This window comes from Desmodus rotundus, chromosome 3, assembly GCF_022682495.2.
Source record: "Desmodus rotundus isolate HL8 chromosome 3, HLdesRot8A.1, whole genome shotgun sequence".
In the NCBI taxonomy this organism is placed as follows: domain Eukaryota; kingdom Metazoa; phylum Chordata; class Mammalia; order Chiroptera; family Phyllostomidae; genus Desmodus; species Desmodus rotundus.
In genome coordinates, this window is record NC_071389.1 from 187,081,072 (window position 1) to 187,098,866 (window position 17,795).

The 17,795-nt window shown below is 38.5% G+C and overlaps 1 protein-coding gene across 2 annotated transcripts in view; it reads right to left on the reverse strand.

Moving 5' to 3' along the window:
* Positions 1-380: 380 nt before the first annotated feature.
* IGF1 (insulin like growth factor 1) overlaps positions 381-17,795 on the reverse strand; it is a 75,054-nt gene continuing 57,639 nt past the window's right edge. For both annotated transcript variants that reach the window (XM_024579437.4, XM_024579439.3), the window contains exon 4: positions 381-6,417. In XM_024579437.4, the coding sequence (XP_024435205.1) occupies positions 6,358-6,417 (60 nt within the window). In that variant the 3' untranslated portion in view covers positions 381-6,357. The remainder of the gene's footprint in view (positions 6,418-17,795) is intronic.

The window sequence follows — 17,795 nt, forward strand, 5'->3', positions numbered from 1 at the left end:
TTGTTGCAATGACTTTAATTGATAAAAATGCTATATAACAGTAGAATTCTTCAGGAATGACACGTTACACCAACATTGTCCAAAAGAACTAATTAATCAAACATGATTAATTTTAATGTAATTACTAAAGAAAGATATATAATTTTATTATGACACTCTAGCCATACATTTTCAAAATATGCTTATTAAACAGTAAATGTAAGATAATGATTCAGTTAGTTACACTTTTAGAAGTCATTAGAATTGATATTCCTCTGCCATAAATGAATAATAACTTCAAATACAATCAGAGTTAATTTAATAAAAAATATGATTTTGAACTAAGACATAATGAATGACCAATCATTATTTTCTGGTTCCAAAGTAGCAGGACAAATTAATTCAGTGTCTGTAAGTTTATTTATCACTCTTAGCCTACAAGTGTGATAAAAGCATATGAAGCAAAACACATGATGTAATCCCATTTGTCATAGTTTATTAACCCTCTTAGTAAAAAGAGCTATGACATTGTATTTGGGGCCCTTATGTAAACTGAATATAAGCTGCATGTTTGAAAGGTTTTGCTATTTTGAATAGACATATTAATGATACACAGACACAGATAAGAGATGTGAGTAGACAGCTTGAGGTTTCAGAGTCCCTCCTGCAGTGTGTATAGCAGCAGGTACAAGATAAGTATCCAAACAAAATCAGATGAAGGGATTAACGGAAGTGGTTTTGCCAGGGGTGAGTGAGTGGGGCCAGTGGGTGGCTTGGAAGGGATTTGTGAGTCCTGTTTTCATTTTTCCTACTTTTACACCAGTGCATTTTGGGCAAAAGAAAATGGATAATGGATAATTTTAGGGTACAGTGAGCCTGGGAAATTAAAAAAGGGCAGATTCTAAGGATTGGGAAAGGTCATTTTGAAGGTGATTCTGCAGGGGTTAATTAAGAGGAACTCTATCTCCTCCATGTTAACTCATATTTCAAATGGGCAGTGATCTTTGAACTTTTGTGTTTTTTTTATTAAAAAATGCTTTTCCCCCCTTGATAGGCCTTATTGATGGCAGCTGAAGAATGGAAAAGGAAGGACCATGTTTAAAATCAATGTGTAATCATAAATTAAGAGGCAACATGTAAGATGTATGTTTTTAAAGAGGTCCCTTTAATTCTAGGGCTTCAGCTTGGTCAGTCCTTTTAAAAATTTTGAGGCTGATACTAAATGAATAAGGACTGGGAGGAACAAAGACACTTTCAAAAATTCTCTGGGCCTCTGTCTTATGTATGAGTGGTTTCCTAAAAGAAGTACTGTTCCAGATAGGACTTGGCTACTTAAATTGATATCTCTATCTTGTACCATACGCACTTAAAGCTTCAGAAAGTCTTCTCATCTCCCTTTTAAAAAAAAAAAAATAGAAGTCTTACAAAAAAGATATCTATGTATCAGTTTCTAATACCTAACAGGAAAGTCTTCTAGAATATTAAAATATCAATAAGCAAATATGTATTATAGGATTAAATACTAGCATTGAAAACAAATAAACAAACAAACCAGAAACAAGGAACCAACAAAATTTTCTTCTTGTTTTTGCCCCCTCAGATTCTGGACTTTATGATCATTGTAGGAGAGGGATGTAAAGAATCACAATTCTTCTATTTAAAAATTTAAAAAATTTAAAGTAAATGATGCCATAATGATGTATAAGTCAGATGTGTCTTCTGAAAACATTGCTGGGAAAGCCCATGTGACTTGAGTGGGGAGATTGTTTCTCAGGAAGAGAGCCCAACAGGATCTGTCTCTAATAAATTAGTACAGTCTTTTAAGATTAAAAATAGCAAAAACATTTTAAATAGTCTGATTATAGTTTCAACACATCGAACATACATTTCTATCTAGCCTATAGTTTTAGAGAGTCTATGCAGGTGTAACTCATCATCCCTCATTCCAATATGAAAAAAGAAGAGAGAACCAAGTCATTTTTGAATACTTAGATATTCATAAAGACTGTATAAAGTAGAAATCAAAAACAAAAAAATCTTCACAGATTGTTAGCCATCTCTTTCAACAATTTCTCATAAATTCTTCTCTTTCCTTAACAGTAGATAACCCCCATCTCAAAAGGAAACGCTTTCCAACATTTCCCAATGAGATCAGTAATTGCTTTTAATGGGAGCTATTGCTCTTTGAGATGTTTAGATGAAGGGAGATTATCTTTTATAAATGAATAAATGCCAAAGATTTACTCAAGGAGATGTGGCAGAAGCTATTTTTAGCAGGTGAATCTGTGCATTTTTTTCTCTTTGTTTTTTATTTTCTCCACTTGCTGAATATCTGTTCTGGAGCAGAGAGCACCAAAAAGAAAAAAAAAAATCAATAAGTAATGTAATCATCTGTTTAGTTCTGCCATTTGCCTGTAAGTACTTCCCCCCCATTTATATTCCATCCTCTGATCAAGGTGTTCAGATTGGGTAACATAGTGCTGATTTTGCTGAGTTTGAGAGCCAACAAAATAATGGAGCCTTCTGAGTCTAAACAACTTCCATCTTCTGCCCCTACATCCCCAAACTCACAATTTGGTGAACAGTCCGCAACTTGTGAGTGATAAAAAGTTGAAAGGTGGTGGTGACTAGACCTAATGCTGCCTTATTAAGCCATCTAGCTATAGAATTGTTGTTTTTATACTTTAAAAAAATATGTCTATGCTTTCTTTTTTTTCTTTTTTTCCTTTTTTTAAGTCAAGTACTTTCTTAAAGAAACAATAGCACCACATTGGCATAGCTGGCCAAACAATAAATGGGAAAGCAAAACTGTGCTACATCTTCCATTTTAATCATACTCCCAAGTGCGTAAACTAGTAACAGAAACCCCAGAGCCACAGGGCATGAGATGCTTTCATCCACAAAAACAGTGACATCCCCAGGAAGGGAAGGATTCCTAGAGAGGCCAGCCTTTTTTTTTTTTTTTTTAAAGATTTTTCAAAGTGATTTTCTTCTTAGTATTGCATTGGACTCTGAGTGTGTGTGTGTATGATGTGTTGGGAGAGTTTTTCTCTAGCTCTAGAAAAGTGGATTCTGATGGAAAGATGCATTAGCTTTTTCAATGGAGCCTCCTCATCTTAAAATGTTTCAACAATGCCATTAAAAAATTTGAGTTAGGTATTCTGTATCATCATTTAAATGACAAGCCTATGAAGTTGAAAGCTAATTCTTACTAATATTTATCACTGTTTCATGAATATCTTGAAATTGCTTCACTTTAAAATTCCAGAGCAAAGCTTACAAAGTTTTTAGTTGTGAACTTTTAGTCGCTCCCTTTCTGTCCATCCTGGGCTGTTCTCCTGTAGTATATGGTGATAAACTGACTGTTGGAATTTACTATAAATTGTCTCCTTGTTTTAATTTATTTGAAAATAAGATAGTGGGGTAATAAAATGATTAGTTAATTTTTAATTAGATGACTTGTACTACAGTTGGAGAAGATTATGCGTTAGGAAAAGTTAAGAAAGATGATGTCTTTGCCTATTTAAGCTTTCCTCACCAGAGCATTTGGACTGTGAATAGAATTACTGAGTCAATCAAGTAAGTCGTAGATGCTCTTAGACTCACCCTGTCCAACTAGATCTGGAAACCTGGAGGTCAGCAGAAGATCGAATAAAGTGTTGCTGGGAGTCAGTAACTTAAAAAGGTGCACTCTGGGAACAAAAGCTAAAAATTAGAAGTGCCATTTTGAGAAGAGAGGTGCAGCACCTCGCTCCACAGCACCCATATGTCTGGAAAATAGATGAAGGATAAAAATGACTTCTGGTTCCCTTTGCATCTGTCCATAGTGGTCAGAACGTTGCTCAGCATGCCTGAGACACTCAATTCAAATAACACTGTGGATTGAGGGTTAAAATATTTGTGGGCTGAGCCGGGACACCCACCAAATAGACCTTCTTTTTGCATATGTTCTGAATTCCAGGAAGTAAGTATGTATGTATGTATGTATGTATTTTTATTTCTGGCCTCTGAACCTTGAGGTGAACCAGTGGGATGAAAACTAAAGATGTCATTTTTGTTTTTCATATATATTTTCCAATAATAAAAGGGATACAATATACATGAAAGAATCAAACCTGGTTGCTTTTCATCCAAAAGTTATAGGGCAGATAAAAGATCTAAATGGTGGGTGATTCATTGTTCTAATAAGAAAATCTTGGTACATAGACAGGAAACATTTTTTAGGTCACTATGGGCTTGTCCTCACCATTGGATTTTCTTGATACCAATTTTTGGTCGAATGGGTAATACACATCCATGGAGAGCTGGGGGCCACTCTGCTAGGCAGAGATGAGGAAAAATTTCTACTTGTGAAGGAAATTTTTGCTTCTTGACTAGCCACTCTAGTCAAGTGTATTTTAACAAAAATTTAATTATATATATATACATATATATGTATATAAACATATATACATATATGGCCAAGGATAAAAGCAAAATTTATCAAAGAAAGGAACTATGATTTTTTATTAGATATCATTTTGATAGTTGAAATCTTGGGCCATTTTTAATATTGCCTAAAGAATGAATGCCTGTGTTTTTCAAAGTGAACTGAGTATCATTTATAATATTAAAAGAAGTATTGTTAGATTTCTAGTAACTGCTTGGAACAGTCAGTGAGTGCTAACAAATTGAGTAATCACCCTTTTGTTGGTAAAAATCTTTTTGTTTTCCTCCTTTTTTCTTTTCCTTTCCTTTTGCTTTGTATTTATAAACCCAAATGCAGAATTCAAAATCAAGTTGTTAATCAAATGTCTCTAACTTACTTTGAAAATATTTTAAAAGAGATCGAGCTGCTAGCTTTTCACAACTAGCTAGTTGGGTACATAACTGGATAGTTTTATTGACAAAAATTGGCATGTCAGGAACATTAGGCTAATCAATTTTCTAGCTATGCTCTAAATGGGTTGTTTATAGAATTCCTTGCATCCCATCAACTCAAGGTCTCTGAATTTGCACCTTCATAGCAACCCAGGATAATAATCTGGAGCTTTATCTTTTTAATCCTCATACCACCCCTGTGAGGTAGGTAGATGATGTATTGCCCCATTTTGCAGATGAGGAAACTGAGGCACAGAGAGGTGAAGTGACTTGCCCAAGGTCACAAAGTGGTGAGTCCGTGGCCGAGTCGGCAAATGTTTGTTCTGCAGTGAGAAAAAGAAACCAGGGTGTTAAACTCCTAGCCTTCTGTTTTTCCCACTCCTTGCTGGACTCGCCAAACAAATTTGCATCGGTGGACTTTGTGTCTTCAGTTTCTCTTGAAAGGCATAATCGGGGGTACTCTGCCTTCTTGCCCAGGTGGGTGGACTATTAGTACCCTTCCCCTCTGTGTCATCTCTGGGTCCAGGCATCCTCTTTTGTTTTGCTTTCACCTTTACCGTTTTGGCCAGATTCTTTCATATAACAAACTACAAAATAGCACCATTGTACTAAAAAAGAGAGTTTTACATACTGTTGGATATATCCTGTATTGTTGATATGTAAAATTTACATAGTGCTCTATATGGAAAAAATTAAGAGGGAGAAGTTGCTAATTAGGTCGCACACTAACTCATCATTTGAAGGAACTGTTGAGAGTTTGAGACTTTCTATGCTTAACACATACACTTAAAAATGTTTGGCCTCAAAGTTGCAACTATTTGCATCTTTTGAGCAAGATGTGGAAAAATAAAGCTTTGTGTCTAAAATAAATGCATCCAACTTATATTTGGTATAAATGCCACAGATAGAATCTCGTGGATTAAAAATCGGTATGCCACTTGACTGCTTGCTGCTGCTGTGGTGGAGGCCAAATTTGGCAAATGTAATGGTGATGACGGGGGTGGATGGAGACAGACAAACAAGGTCATCAGACACTGTAAAACAAACAACCTGTGTTGTGTAGAAAGAAGTGCAAATACAAAATTAATAAACCACTTAGACAAGACTGCTGAATGAATGGCTCCAGTAGCCAAGATTCAGAGACAAATTTAGTGCAACTGGATCTAGACAACACCCATGCATTTGTGGCTCTTGAGAGGCAGGGACTAAGATATATATATATATATATATATAGATATATAGATATATTTTTTCTTTATAGAACATTATTGATAAAGGATCAACAGCAATCTACCAACTCCAGGACCATTTTTTGCAAGGTGCAAAGCTTTTAACAATCACTTCTAAAGACAATGTTTGAAATGTTTACTTGTGTATTTCATTGGGGGGAATGCTCATCTTTTGAAATGTTATCCAACTTATTTTTTTGGTAGGTTTTCTGGTGCTTAACAGGTAACTCATGCACAGCAAAGGACCCTGCCGGTGGCATGTCATTCTTCACTCTTCAGGAAGGTCTTCCTACATTCTGTAATTCTTATTTCCTGCATTCCCTCTACTTGCGTTCTTCAAATGTACTTCCTAAAAATAAGAGAGAAAAAGTGACATTAACTTGGGGAAGTTTTACGTACCTTACCTATCATCTACTTGTAACATTGAGTCTCAAACTTCTATATCTTATGCTTCACCAGTCTACCTAATAGAGAGCTTGGGCCAGGTTTTTCTGAGAAAGACTTATTTAAGGAAATAGGCTTTTAGCTAAATCTCACTGAAGCTACTTCTATGTGCCCCCGGTGGCATAGGGACCATAGATCGCTTTATAACCAGGCAAACATGCGTTTCTATTCATCTGCTGCTATCACAGATTTATGGATAGAAAGGAGATCCTGAAAAATTCAGTCTCCTGGCTTGGAGTATCTTTTCCTAGTGAGGAAAAAAAAAGTCATATTTTGGGGTTATCATCTGTTGTTTTATTGCATTTTGCTATGTTTTAATTTTTGTCAAAAGAGGATATTTCTTTTTTTATGCCTTCCTTTTTGCCCTTTGGAGAAAGACAGAGTTTTAGAAGTAGAAAATTGGGAAAATTTGTAATTGATTTAGAGTCTGTGGCATCACAGATATACTGACATAGTTTTTCCCTTGTAGGATTAAGGATTAAAGACTTAGTACATAAAAGTGATTATAATAGGTCTGGTACATGGTAAGTACTACATAAGTATCATCATCATCAACATTAGTATCATCATCATCCATCTTACTCTTTTTGTTATCAGTATTTTATTTTTACTGGAAAGTAACCATGCCTGGACTAAAATTCCAGCGTTCCTTGCTTTGGTGCTACCATTCACCATCAACAAGTGATGCTTTCACCCAAGGAATACTGCATTTTCCTTAGAACAGAAGCCTAATGATAGCAGGGACTTGGCTATTTGTTCAGTTAGAGCCTATGTTCAGAATAATGCCCAGGATTTTGCAGGTGTTCAGTACATAGCTATAGAATGAGTTAAGTATATGAATAAATGACTGTTTTATAATTAAGTTATTATACTTTTCCTATAGTTACTTTACTCAAATATATTTAAACAGCAAAGTTTATTTAAATAAATAATATATGAAATAAAACCCAGGAGGAAGTGGCATTTGCATACATTAACATTAGGTGCTTCTTCTCTTGGCTTCACCTCTGGCCAGGAGGCCCTTCTAGGAGAATGTCATGGGTAATTGTTGGTACAGAACAGGGTTTAAAGATCCACAGTGGCCCTTTATCTGAGAACAGATTTCCGTCAAGACCAAAAACAATAGCTCTTCCCATGGTAGCTGGAATCTCCAAATTCTTCCTTCTGGCTAAGGTAGTCATTCACCTGATCATTGTTAGGAGCTTACAGATCATTGTACGGGACCTTTAAGTTTACTTAGACATGATGCCTGGAGAGGATGAGAAGCTGAGGCAGAATCAACTACTAATCCTTGGGCTAAGGCCCATAGGGATTTGGTCATTTTTCTTTTTTGTTTTTGTTTTTTAACATTTATTTTATTTATACATTTTAATTTTTTAAAAGATTTTATTTATTTATTTTCAGAGAAAAGGGAAGGGAGAAAGAGAAGGGGAAAAACATCAATGTGTGGTGGCCTGGCATGCGCCCCCTACTGGGGACCTGGCCCACAACCCAGGCATGTGCCCTGACTGGGAATTGAACTGGCGACCCTTTGGTTTGCAGGCTGGCACTCAATCCACTGAGCCATACCAGCCAGGGCTGGTCATTTTTTCTAACACATGCTTTTCAGCTCTAGCTGGAACATTGGAGTTATCACCAAGTCCTTCATAAAAGCCGGTTAGTACTTTCTAAGTTAATGGTCAATATCCTGTGGTGACTGAATAGAAGGAAGATGGCATCCTTGTGTAAAAATGTTTATTAAAATATCTAGTTCAGGGGCCACTGAAAAGAAGCTTATGGAAAGAAATTGGGCATTTGTATAGGATAGCTTGAAATGCCATCTGTTTAAAATCCTGGCACTTCCCCAAATATCATACACCATTTATTAAGCCCACTTAATGTGTGTTTCTTGCTGAATAAATCATCTACTGTTAAACTACCAGTAAATTTGTATGCCTGATCTTACAACTTATTTTACTTTCTTAGAGGAGTTACTTAGAAAAATGGCAGAAATACATATGGGGCCACATAGTAGGATCGCTGTCATCCCAAACGCCTTGAAACGTTTCTGTTCAATTCTCAGCAAACCCTGCTGATTAGGTACATGACAATCGAAACTCCAAACAGTTATTATTAAGGATACTACTTCTCTACCAAACTGCTGACCAAATTAACAAGTCTAAAAATATGCTAATTTGAGTTTTACCTTTTCTCTTTAAGAGGTATACGAACTTAGAGAAAAAAAGAGATATTTCTAAGGCTGTGGAAAATACCCAAACTAGGAAAATACTCAAGAATAAAATAATAATCAATTGAAAGAAAGCCACATGAGGTGTTTAAACTTTAATCTTCATCTCAAGCCAAATTAAATCCCAGATTTGCAGGAGAAGAAATTCAGATACCTTCTATGCTTCGCTCTTCACATTCATGCTGCTGTAGCAAAAAGACCTGAGGTTAGATTGGTCCACCACATAGATGTTATCCTTTCCCCGACAGGGAGAGTCTTTTCATTTTGTCTCAAAGCCGAGGTGTAAAGTCTGGACAGAGGGATCTGGCCTATTTCGTCTGGGCCTGTGTCGGCATCGCAACAAAGCCATGGGCAGAAACTCAGTTGAGGAAAGCCGACTCTGCTCCAAGTAGCATGGTTCCCATGCACACACACGTTCGGTGGAGGCCATTCAGACCCAGCTGGGATGTCGTCTGGTTTGCATTTGGCTCCCTTCCCAGGCTCTCACATGTGACTTCTTTGTTGCAGACAATGACAGTGACAAAACAAAAGCACTCAGGGATTTGGTCTCAGTTGCATCTGTTGCTGTGCTCATTGTGCTAATTTAATTACACTGGCCACCCTGGACCATGGGCAGCAAGTGGAGGCATGTCAGAGGCAGCCATCGGAGCTGGCTCCCACCTTCAGGGCACTTCTTGAAGGGTTATGAAACTGTCCCACATTCAACCAAGCAAAAACTTTTCACTTCAACAGCTTGTCCAAGACAAACAAACCAGCTGAAGCTGTTTCTAGTATGCAACTAGACAGATTTTTGAAAGGAGAACAGTAGTGAGTAAATATTGTTTCCTATTGACACCAGGGAAGGTAAGATTTTTGTTTTTAAATGTTGGTTCTCTAGCTCACCAGGGTTGGCTGAGGGAATTTATTTCTCTGAAGAAAGAGTTGACCAACTCAGTGGGGAATGAGTTTGAGAAGGGTTTAATTTTGCAATATACATTATTACACATTGTGTGCCATACATAGGTATTTATGAAGCCAGAAAATGCCTCAAAGGGGTCATTCACATTCTCCTGTTATCTCTTAGGTCTAATCCTAGCTCCTAGCATTTCAGAAGAAAGCTATCCACAAACTTTCTGATTAAGAAGGTCACTGAGAGCTAATGACAATGGCAATAACAATCATCTTGATTAACATTTGCTGCCTCCCAAGAGGTAAAACAATGTCTGATGCCTCAAGGTCCCAATCTCTCTCCAGTGGCTGTAGCTGATGATGTCACGAGCTGCCCCTGATCCCTGATGGTGGTGGATGCTGGTTTAGGGGGTGGGTGCTGTCCTGACCACAAGTGTGAGCTGAGCCCTATTTGTATGGTTATCGATCGAGGAGAGTAACACAGTATTAGGTGAAAGCTAACCCCATGAGTATTGGAAACTCTTCTTTTCTCCTTGTCTTTATGAGATTTTTTGCTTGAGAGATAGAATCTACATGAAGGATGAGAATAGGTTTTTTAAATTTCAGAGAGAAAGCAGGGATTTTTTCAACAGACTATGTTTCCGCTTCTACCCACTGCAAACAAGTTGAGTGTATTGTATGACATAAACTCTAAGAAAATCCTGACCCCCTATACAAATGCTGGGAAAATACTGTCCAGCATGGAATACAGCATAAGGTCTTAACTTAGCGCTGGCCTTATCCTAAAAAGGGAAAAATGGGGGTGGTGGAGAAAGAGCAGTGGATGATTGAAAAGATGGTCCAGGCCTCAGCTCTTTACCTGTTAAAAAGGATAGGCTCTTGCTATTTTGCTGGCTTGGGCTGGAGACATGAAATTGTGGAGGACAATTTAGATGTCTCAGTATCAACTTTGATATCTCTTTACTTCGGGAAATCACAAGCTCGAATTCAGGAGAGTTAGGTCAGCCTTTCCTCTCTGGGAGCCAAGCCGAATGAGTGTCATGTGATTTTACTCAGCACTTTGGAATGTGACTTTTAAAACCAGAGGTCAAGGTGCACATTTTGAGAGACTTGTGCTCCTGATGGAGTAGCTGCCTCTTTAACAGAAAAATGAGAGGTATGTAGACTGGACACAGTGTTGGTTAGCCCAGCCTCCTGTTTTTTTCCCTGGAAACCACCGTGTCCTATCTTCTATGTGATTATGGTGGGAATGGCCATTTTTTTTCTTAATATGACCCGCTCCTCTGGCTATTGTGGACTGGCCTAGGGCAGGCGCCTTTGCCAAGCCCCAAGACTGAGTGTGGGAGCGACACCAAGGCAGGCTCATTCCTGGGGAATACAAGACTCCTGCCCTTTATGGGCCAGCTTTGGCTCCAGGACTTTCCTTGGACTGTACAGACATCTAGGCTGCTTCAGTCAGCCTACTCTCCCTCTGTCCTTCACTTGGGGTCAGACTTGCATTGTCTTCTTACGGCTTGCTTCGGCTTCCCGGATTCTCTCCTACTTCCTTTCATACAGACATTTTCCCTAACAAAACCCTTGCTCATTTAACCCAGTCTCATCTGTTTCTTGGAGGACCTGGGCTTACACAGGGGCCTTGGATCTGGACTCCCCACACAGGACTTGTGTGGCCTTGACAATCACTAGGCTCTTCTCTTGCTCTCAGTTTCCTCTTCTGTAAAATGAGAGTGTAAAACAGGAGTACCCACTTCAGAATGTTGTAATGATGACATGTGATCTCCCTCACACATGTACCTGGCATGAAGAGATACCTATAGTAGTAACCAAGAGAGTGTACTGTGGGAAGGGCCCTTGGTTTAGATCCATTTTGTGAACTTGTTGGCAACGTCAGTCTGCTCTGCCTTCTGTGCTGTCCAGGGTCCACTCTGTGCTGCAGACTAAATTAAACACGTGTTTGTTTCCCCACTAAAAAGTACGCTCCTCGAGGGCAGTAGCATGGGTCCTTCACCTCTGGATCTACCCCTGATGCCTGGTGCTTTGAGCAAACAAACCAGGAAGTACTTGTTCAGTTGATTTAACGATTGGAATAGACTTCATTCAAGTCAACAGCAAAGCTATTACTTCCTGCTGTGCTCTGTACAAGGACAAAGAGCACACAGCCCCCTCGGTCTCAGAACTTACAGAGGGTAGGCTGTGCTAAGGTAAATACCAACGAACAGATTCAGAAGAGAGAGAGCAGTGCATGGTTAACACACTGGAGTCCACTTTGAGTTTCGATTCTGGTTTAGCCCCTTGTTAGAGCAAGACCTTGGCAAGAAATGTAACCTTACTCTGCCCAAGTTTTCTAACCTTTATAATGGGGATAATTATAGTATTTACCCTACAGGCTGAATGGTGAAGATTAAATAGGATGGTTTGCTATAGCCCTCAGCACCAGACAAATGCCTAATAAATACCAGCTATTGTTATTGATATTGCCTCTTGTTTTGGTAGTTACTATTGTCAAAGCTCATCCCTCCTTAGGGTGCTGCCCTTTCTCTGGCTGCAGAAAGAATAGCTACCTTCCTGGATACCCAGAACCCCTTGGAGTCCTGGGATATTGGGTGTATAGCTCTTTTTCCCTAGGGACTGGTGGATCCCAAGGAATCCCTGGGAATTAGGGAACTTTTACTTGTCCCATCATTATTCCACCATTATCCCAACCTAGCAACTTTTTTACTCTTTGAAGGATATCACCTAACTCCATTTCAAATATAACTGCCTGTGATATAAGAAATCACTAACAAAATAGTTTAAAAGTCTGGAGAAAAGGAAAAGAAAAGAAGAGGGAAGGAGAGAAGAGAAAAGAAAGGGACAGTTTCCCTCACTGGCAGGAGGGTATATCTGTTGCCTTTAATAGTCTTGAAGGATGTTGTAAAATACTTCAGTGTTCAGGGCTGCTTAGAGTGTTGATTTTATGGGCAGCTTGTTTAGTTAGCTGTTTGTGTTACATTTTTAAATTTAAAAAAATGTTTAAGCATACTGTCTTTCCCAGAGGGAGTTGATTTTGGAATCGCTGAAAGGTTCAAATGTTGTGGTATTTAAAAAAGGGAAACACCAGATTCTAGCAATTTCACTGATACGTGCTAAAGATTCAGCACATTTTTGCCTAAAAATTGAATTTGATTGTTTTTTTTATTAAGCCTCCAAAATGTCATTATTTCATCTGACATACAACTTATGCTAGAATATTTAAACTAGTGTATGCAGTAACTTACATTACAATGTGCTGGGGAGATGTGAAGCCCAGAGGTTTTTTACCTTTTGGTGTCATTTCAAAGCAATAGTGATGAGGTCACAGGACTGGTAGGAAAGGGTGTGGCCCTTTTCTACTCATTATCGGTGTGTGTGATGAATCTGGGCAGAACATTCAAATACTGTGTTCTACAGACCGACAGTTGTTGTACGGCTGGGTGAAAAAGGTGAAGGCAGTAAGCAAACAATAAAAATCAAAGCAAACAAAGAAACAAAAACCCTTATAGATACAGACAACAGCATGGTGATTACCAGAGGGGAAGAGGGTGGGGGAAGGCAGAAGAGGGTAAAGGGGAAATAAATGGTGATGGAAGGCGACTTGACTTGGGGTGGTGAACACACAACATAATATACAGATGATGTACACCTGAAATCTATATAATGTTATTAACCAATGTCACCCCAATAAATTCAATAAAAAACCCCCAAGTACTGTGTTCTAAACTCTCCTCCTCACTGGATTGAGAGAAATTTGGGAAGTTTGGAAGGCGCTCCTGAACTTTGAGGGTGAACAAAATAACACTATGACAAGTTGAGGTGATTCGCATCTGTTTGAGGTTGATGGGGGCCTTCAGCATACAGAAGTAAACACACCTGCTGCCAGCCATTGCTTCCCCAAAACAGAACATGGTGCCAGAGCAATTCACGCATGCACACAGTTTTTAAAAATCAGAATGGTTGTACCGTGCCAAAAGCACTTCAAAAGCACTACCTTCATCCTAGTGTTCTTTTGAAGAAGAAACAAACATCATTATTTACCCGAGAGACAAATCAGAGCATCCAACAGCGGCCTCAGTCAAATAATACTGGCAAAATCATAATAATGATGCTATGTATTTATTGATCCATTTATACTTTTCATAGTTTTCAGTCCCGCAATGCTTCATGAACTATTCAAGCAAGCCACACTCGCAAATATTGCATGGTCCCGAGCCTATGGTTGTCAGCTGATTAGGAATCCTCAACCAACCCTCAACTTGCCACGGGCTTGTTCCTAGTCATTTGGAATTTTTGTCCTACTGTAACTGTTATCTACTCCATGTGCTCTGAAAACAGCACATGGTGTTTTCACAGATGGCAGGGCTGGTTGGTCTTTGATTACTTGACCTCTTGGAGTTGGTCAGACATAAAGCCTTATGTGAACATTTATATATTTTACACAGACTTTATAAAAACTTTTGGCATATGAATCCCAGCCTGGAAGCCTGGGCTACTTGGCCAGTTTGGGTTTGTTGTAAAATCTCTTAGTCTCTCAGTGGGAATTTGGGGGCTATTTTACCAGAGAGAAGAGTTGCCATCATGTTCATAGATTTTGCTCATGACATCCCACTTCCTATGGGACTTCCTACGGAAAATTCCGGCACTGCCAGTTAGAGGAGCCAAGGAGGGCAGGATAAACAATTGCCCCCTTTTCTCCAGAGTGACAATGATCTGTGCCTACTTAAATAAATGTATGTTCCTTTATCTGATTCTGGGAACAAAAGTGTATGTATGCCAGAGCGAATAGAGGAAGGTAGAGGTTAACGGTTATAGAGAGTGAAAGTGGTGGAAAAAGTATTTGATAGTTTTTGCCAATAATCTCATTCTCTAGTAGGAGGAGAGGCAGGGGATGCAGAAAGGAAGGTTGGCTGGATCCACTGACCTTCATTGTGCTGGGTCAAGAATGAGACCTGAAAGTTTCTAAGTTGCAAATTGGTTCTATGTGGAAGTTACTGGATGCTGATCTACAAGACCACTCCAGATAAAATTGGAAGTGGATAAACTCCTTGGATCCTTAGAAGATATAATTTAAAAAAAACAAAAACAAAAAAGCTTCTTTCTTCCCCTTCAATAATGTTTCCTTTATTTCATGACCAATATTTAACTTAGGACTAGAACCTTTGAGAAGACAAAGGAATTATGCATTTTCTGATTAGATTTTACAGAGCAATTTACCTTCACTGAAAGAAAAGCCGGAAAGCTGTTTTTACGTATAATTTTGGGTTGTGATTCATCCCAAGCCCTCAGTGGATATAAGAAACAAAACTACATAAACACACAGCAAAATAAAGAAGAGAAAATACCAATCCCCTCCGGCCCCCAACTATTTGCTGTAGTTAATTACAGATTGCATATGACAACCAAGGGCATTTAAAGTCAAAATTAGCTGAATCTACCTTTAGCATTCTTATTTTTTATCAAACCTCTACTTGCTCATGAGTTAGTTTCCTGACCAATGGGTCTTAAAACTATAACCACATTAATTAATAAATAAAGATGGAATTTCCAAAATGTTTTGTACCTCTTATTACTTATCTAGCAATAGCCCCTCAGAGCTACAGTTGAGTTCCTAGAATGGTGAGAACTCTCTAGAAGTACCAGACATAACCCACAGACACACTGTCCCACACTCCACTATTTCCCTGCTGTTCTCAATGTCTATTTCTCTCTTACTGAGTTTAAACTTAAGTCTTTATTTCTCAATCGCCTCTTTTTGTTGCTGGATAAAAATAAGGTAACACTAAAAGTATTCAAAGAATCCCACTAAAAAAGAACCCCAAATATGTGGGCATTAAGGAAAGGTGCTCAGATTTCAGTTGGGCCCTTGAGAATAGAGAAGCTGATTTTGATCTTGTAGGTCTGGAAGTTCAAGGGCCACTGAAGAACCTTTGCTAATCTCACCTGTTCTTTCTTTAAAAATGGACTTATCTTGCTCAGGTCAATCAAGATTGTCGCTGATGTTCAAAGGAATCGGTAGTGGGGGAGTGTACAATCTGAGGAATTCTATAGTGGATATTCCAAACCTCATCAAGAGCATGCAGCTTCATCTCAAAATGATTTCTACCAAAGCCTTCCACTTGAACTTGAGACTATCAGCTTTATCCTTGGGTTAAAAGTCAGCTCTCATAGACACAGTCAACAGTATGGTGATTACCAGCGGAAAAGCAGGGTGGGGGAGGTAGAAGAGGGTAAAGCGGGGATAAGAGGTGATGGAAGGAGATTTGACTAGGGGTGGTGAACACATAATACAGTGTACAGATTATATTATTATAGAACTGTACACCTGAAACCTATATAATTTTATTAAGCAATGTTGTCACCACAATAAATTCAATAAAAATTTAAAAAGTCACCTTCCTGTTTTCTAGTAAATATTGCAAAATGCCCTATTCCCTTTATATAGACAAGTACTGAGAATAAACCTCATCTACCCCCATGGATGCTAATGGACTTGAGAAGTGGCAAAATGTATTACTGAGGAAGATACTGTTTTCTGTTGGTGGTTGGTGGGAGGGAGGTGGTCAGGGAATGGAGGGAGACAAGAGGAAAGGCTCTCCGGAGCTTAATTCTTTGCCTCTTTCTCCACCCTTCCATCCTAACAGCACTCACATTAGAAGCTCTATGAGGTTTTGTTTGTTTTCAAGAGATGTTTGAAAGAAGATCAAATGCTTGTGAAAGGCACTGGATCGGCAGCCCTAGAAACTGAAATGTCCCGGAAGCAGTGTGAGCCCGGAAATATCCCACATTTCTATTTATTTTGGCAGTTTGATTTAAAACTAGTAAGAGCTGGAGTTCATGCTACAATTAAATTTTCCTCAGGCACCATGAAATAAAAACACATACTACATTTGATTTTAACTGGTTGAGAAAAATGGTGGTTTTCTGAAAGTTCATTCTGTGACCTAAAAATAAAAGTTAAAGGATCCTCGCATGGGATGAGTGAGCTTCCTTTTAAGTTGTAATTATTTGTAGAACTGGGTTCTCTGGTTGGAAGGGGTCCTAGGTCACAGAGTTCTTTTTTCTTGTCATATGCTTGAAACCTACTATCACATCACTGAAAAGTATTGGCAGCTTGGGCTTAAAGTTTTGGTGATTTGAGACCTACTTCTACCTGAGGAGACCTATTTCTTTTTCAGATGGCTTTAATTTTTAGAACTAAGTTAAATAATATTAACAAAAACTTTAATAGTGCTTACTATGTACCAGGCACCAATTTATTCACCATAATATATATATATATATACACATAATATAAGTGTACACACACACACACATAGTATCTCAAATCCTCACAACTGTATGAGGTGGAGTCAATTAGATAGATTCAGTTAGGTAGAGTCCCATTGACAGATGAGGAAACTGAGGCACAGGTAAGTTACATAATTCGCCCAAGTTCATACCACTAGGAAGCAAGTCAGGATTTGAACCTAGGCAGTGTGGTTCTAGAGTCTGTACTCTTAATCCCCGAGTGCTTTACTGCCTCTCCGATCTTTATAATTCTCCTTCATGCCTAGTACAGAAGTTTGCACATTGCACGTGCTCAATAAAAAAATATTTTTCAACAATTTTATTTCAGGACCCTGATTCTTTACATATTCCCATTAGTTTCACACACAATCATCAATTTTCCCTAAGAGAAACAGTTGAAACAGTAGAAATTTAGGTAATGACTACTACTCTGCCTACTTCAAAAAAGTATTGAGGGGACTAATAGGTACACAATATTCACCATAAGGTACTCAGGCAGTTGCTACCTTTAGCAGTAGGTCTTGAATAATTTCAATGTAGGCTAGAGATGGCAATTCTGAGCATGCAACACTTGTGTAAGCACAACTCCTCTGCTGTCTCTCTTACTCTGTACTTGCCTCACTATCTGATGCAACAACGAGAGGAATCATGCCATCTCAGCAGTGTTCTGTATTTTTACATCTGTCTTTCTACCACTATTCACCCGCCTATATCACCCATTTGTCCGTCCACCTATCCATCCATCCAGCATCATATGCCATGTCTCACTGGGTGATTAGTATTGATACTAAGAGGGGGGATGGAAAGCCAGTAATAGATTCTTCCTGCTTACTTAGTTCATATTATTCAGAAATCACATGTAGCCA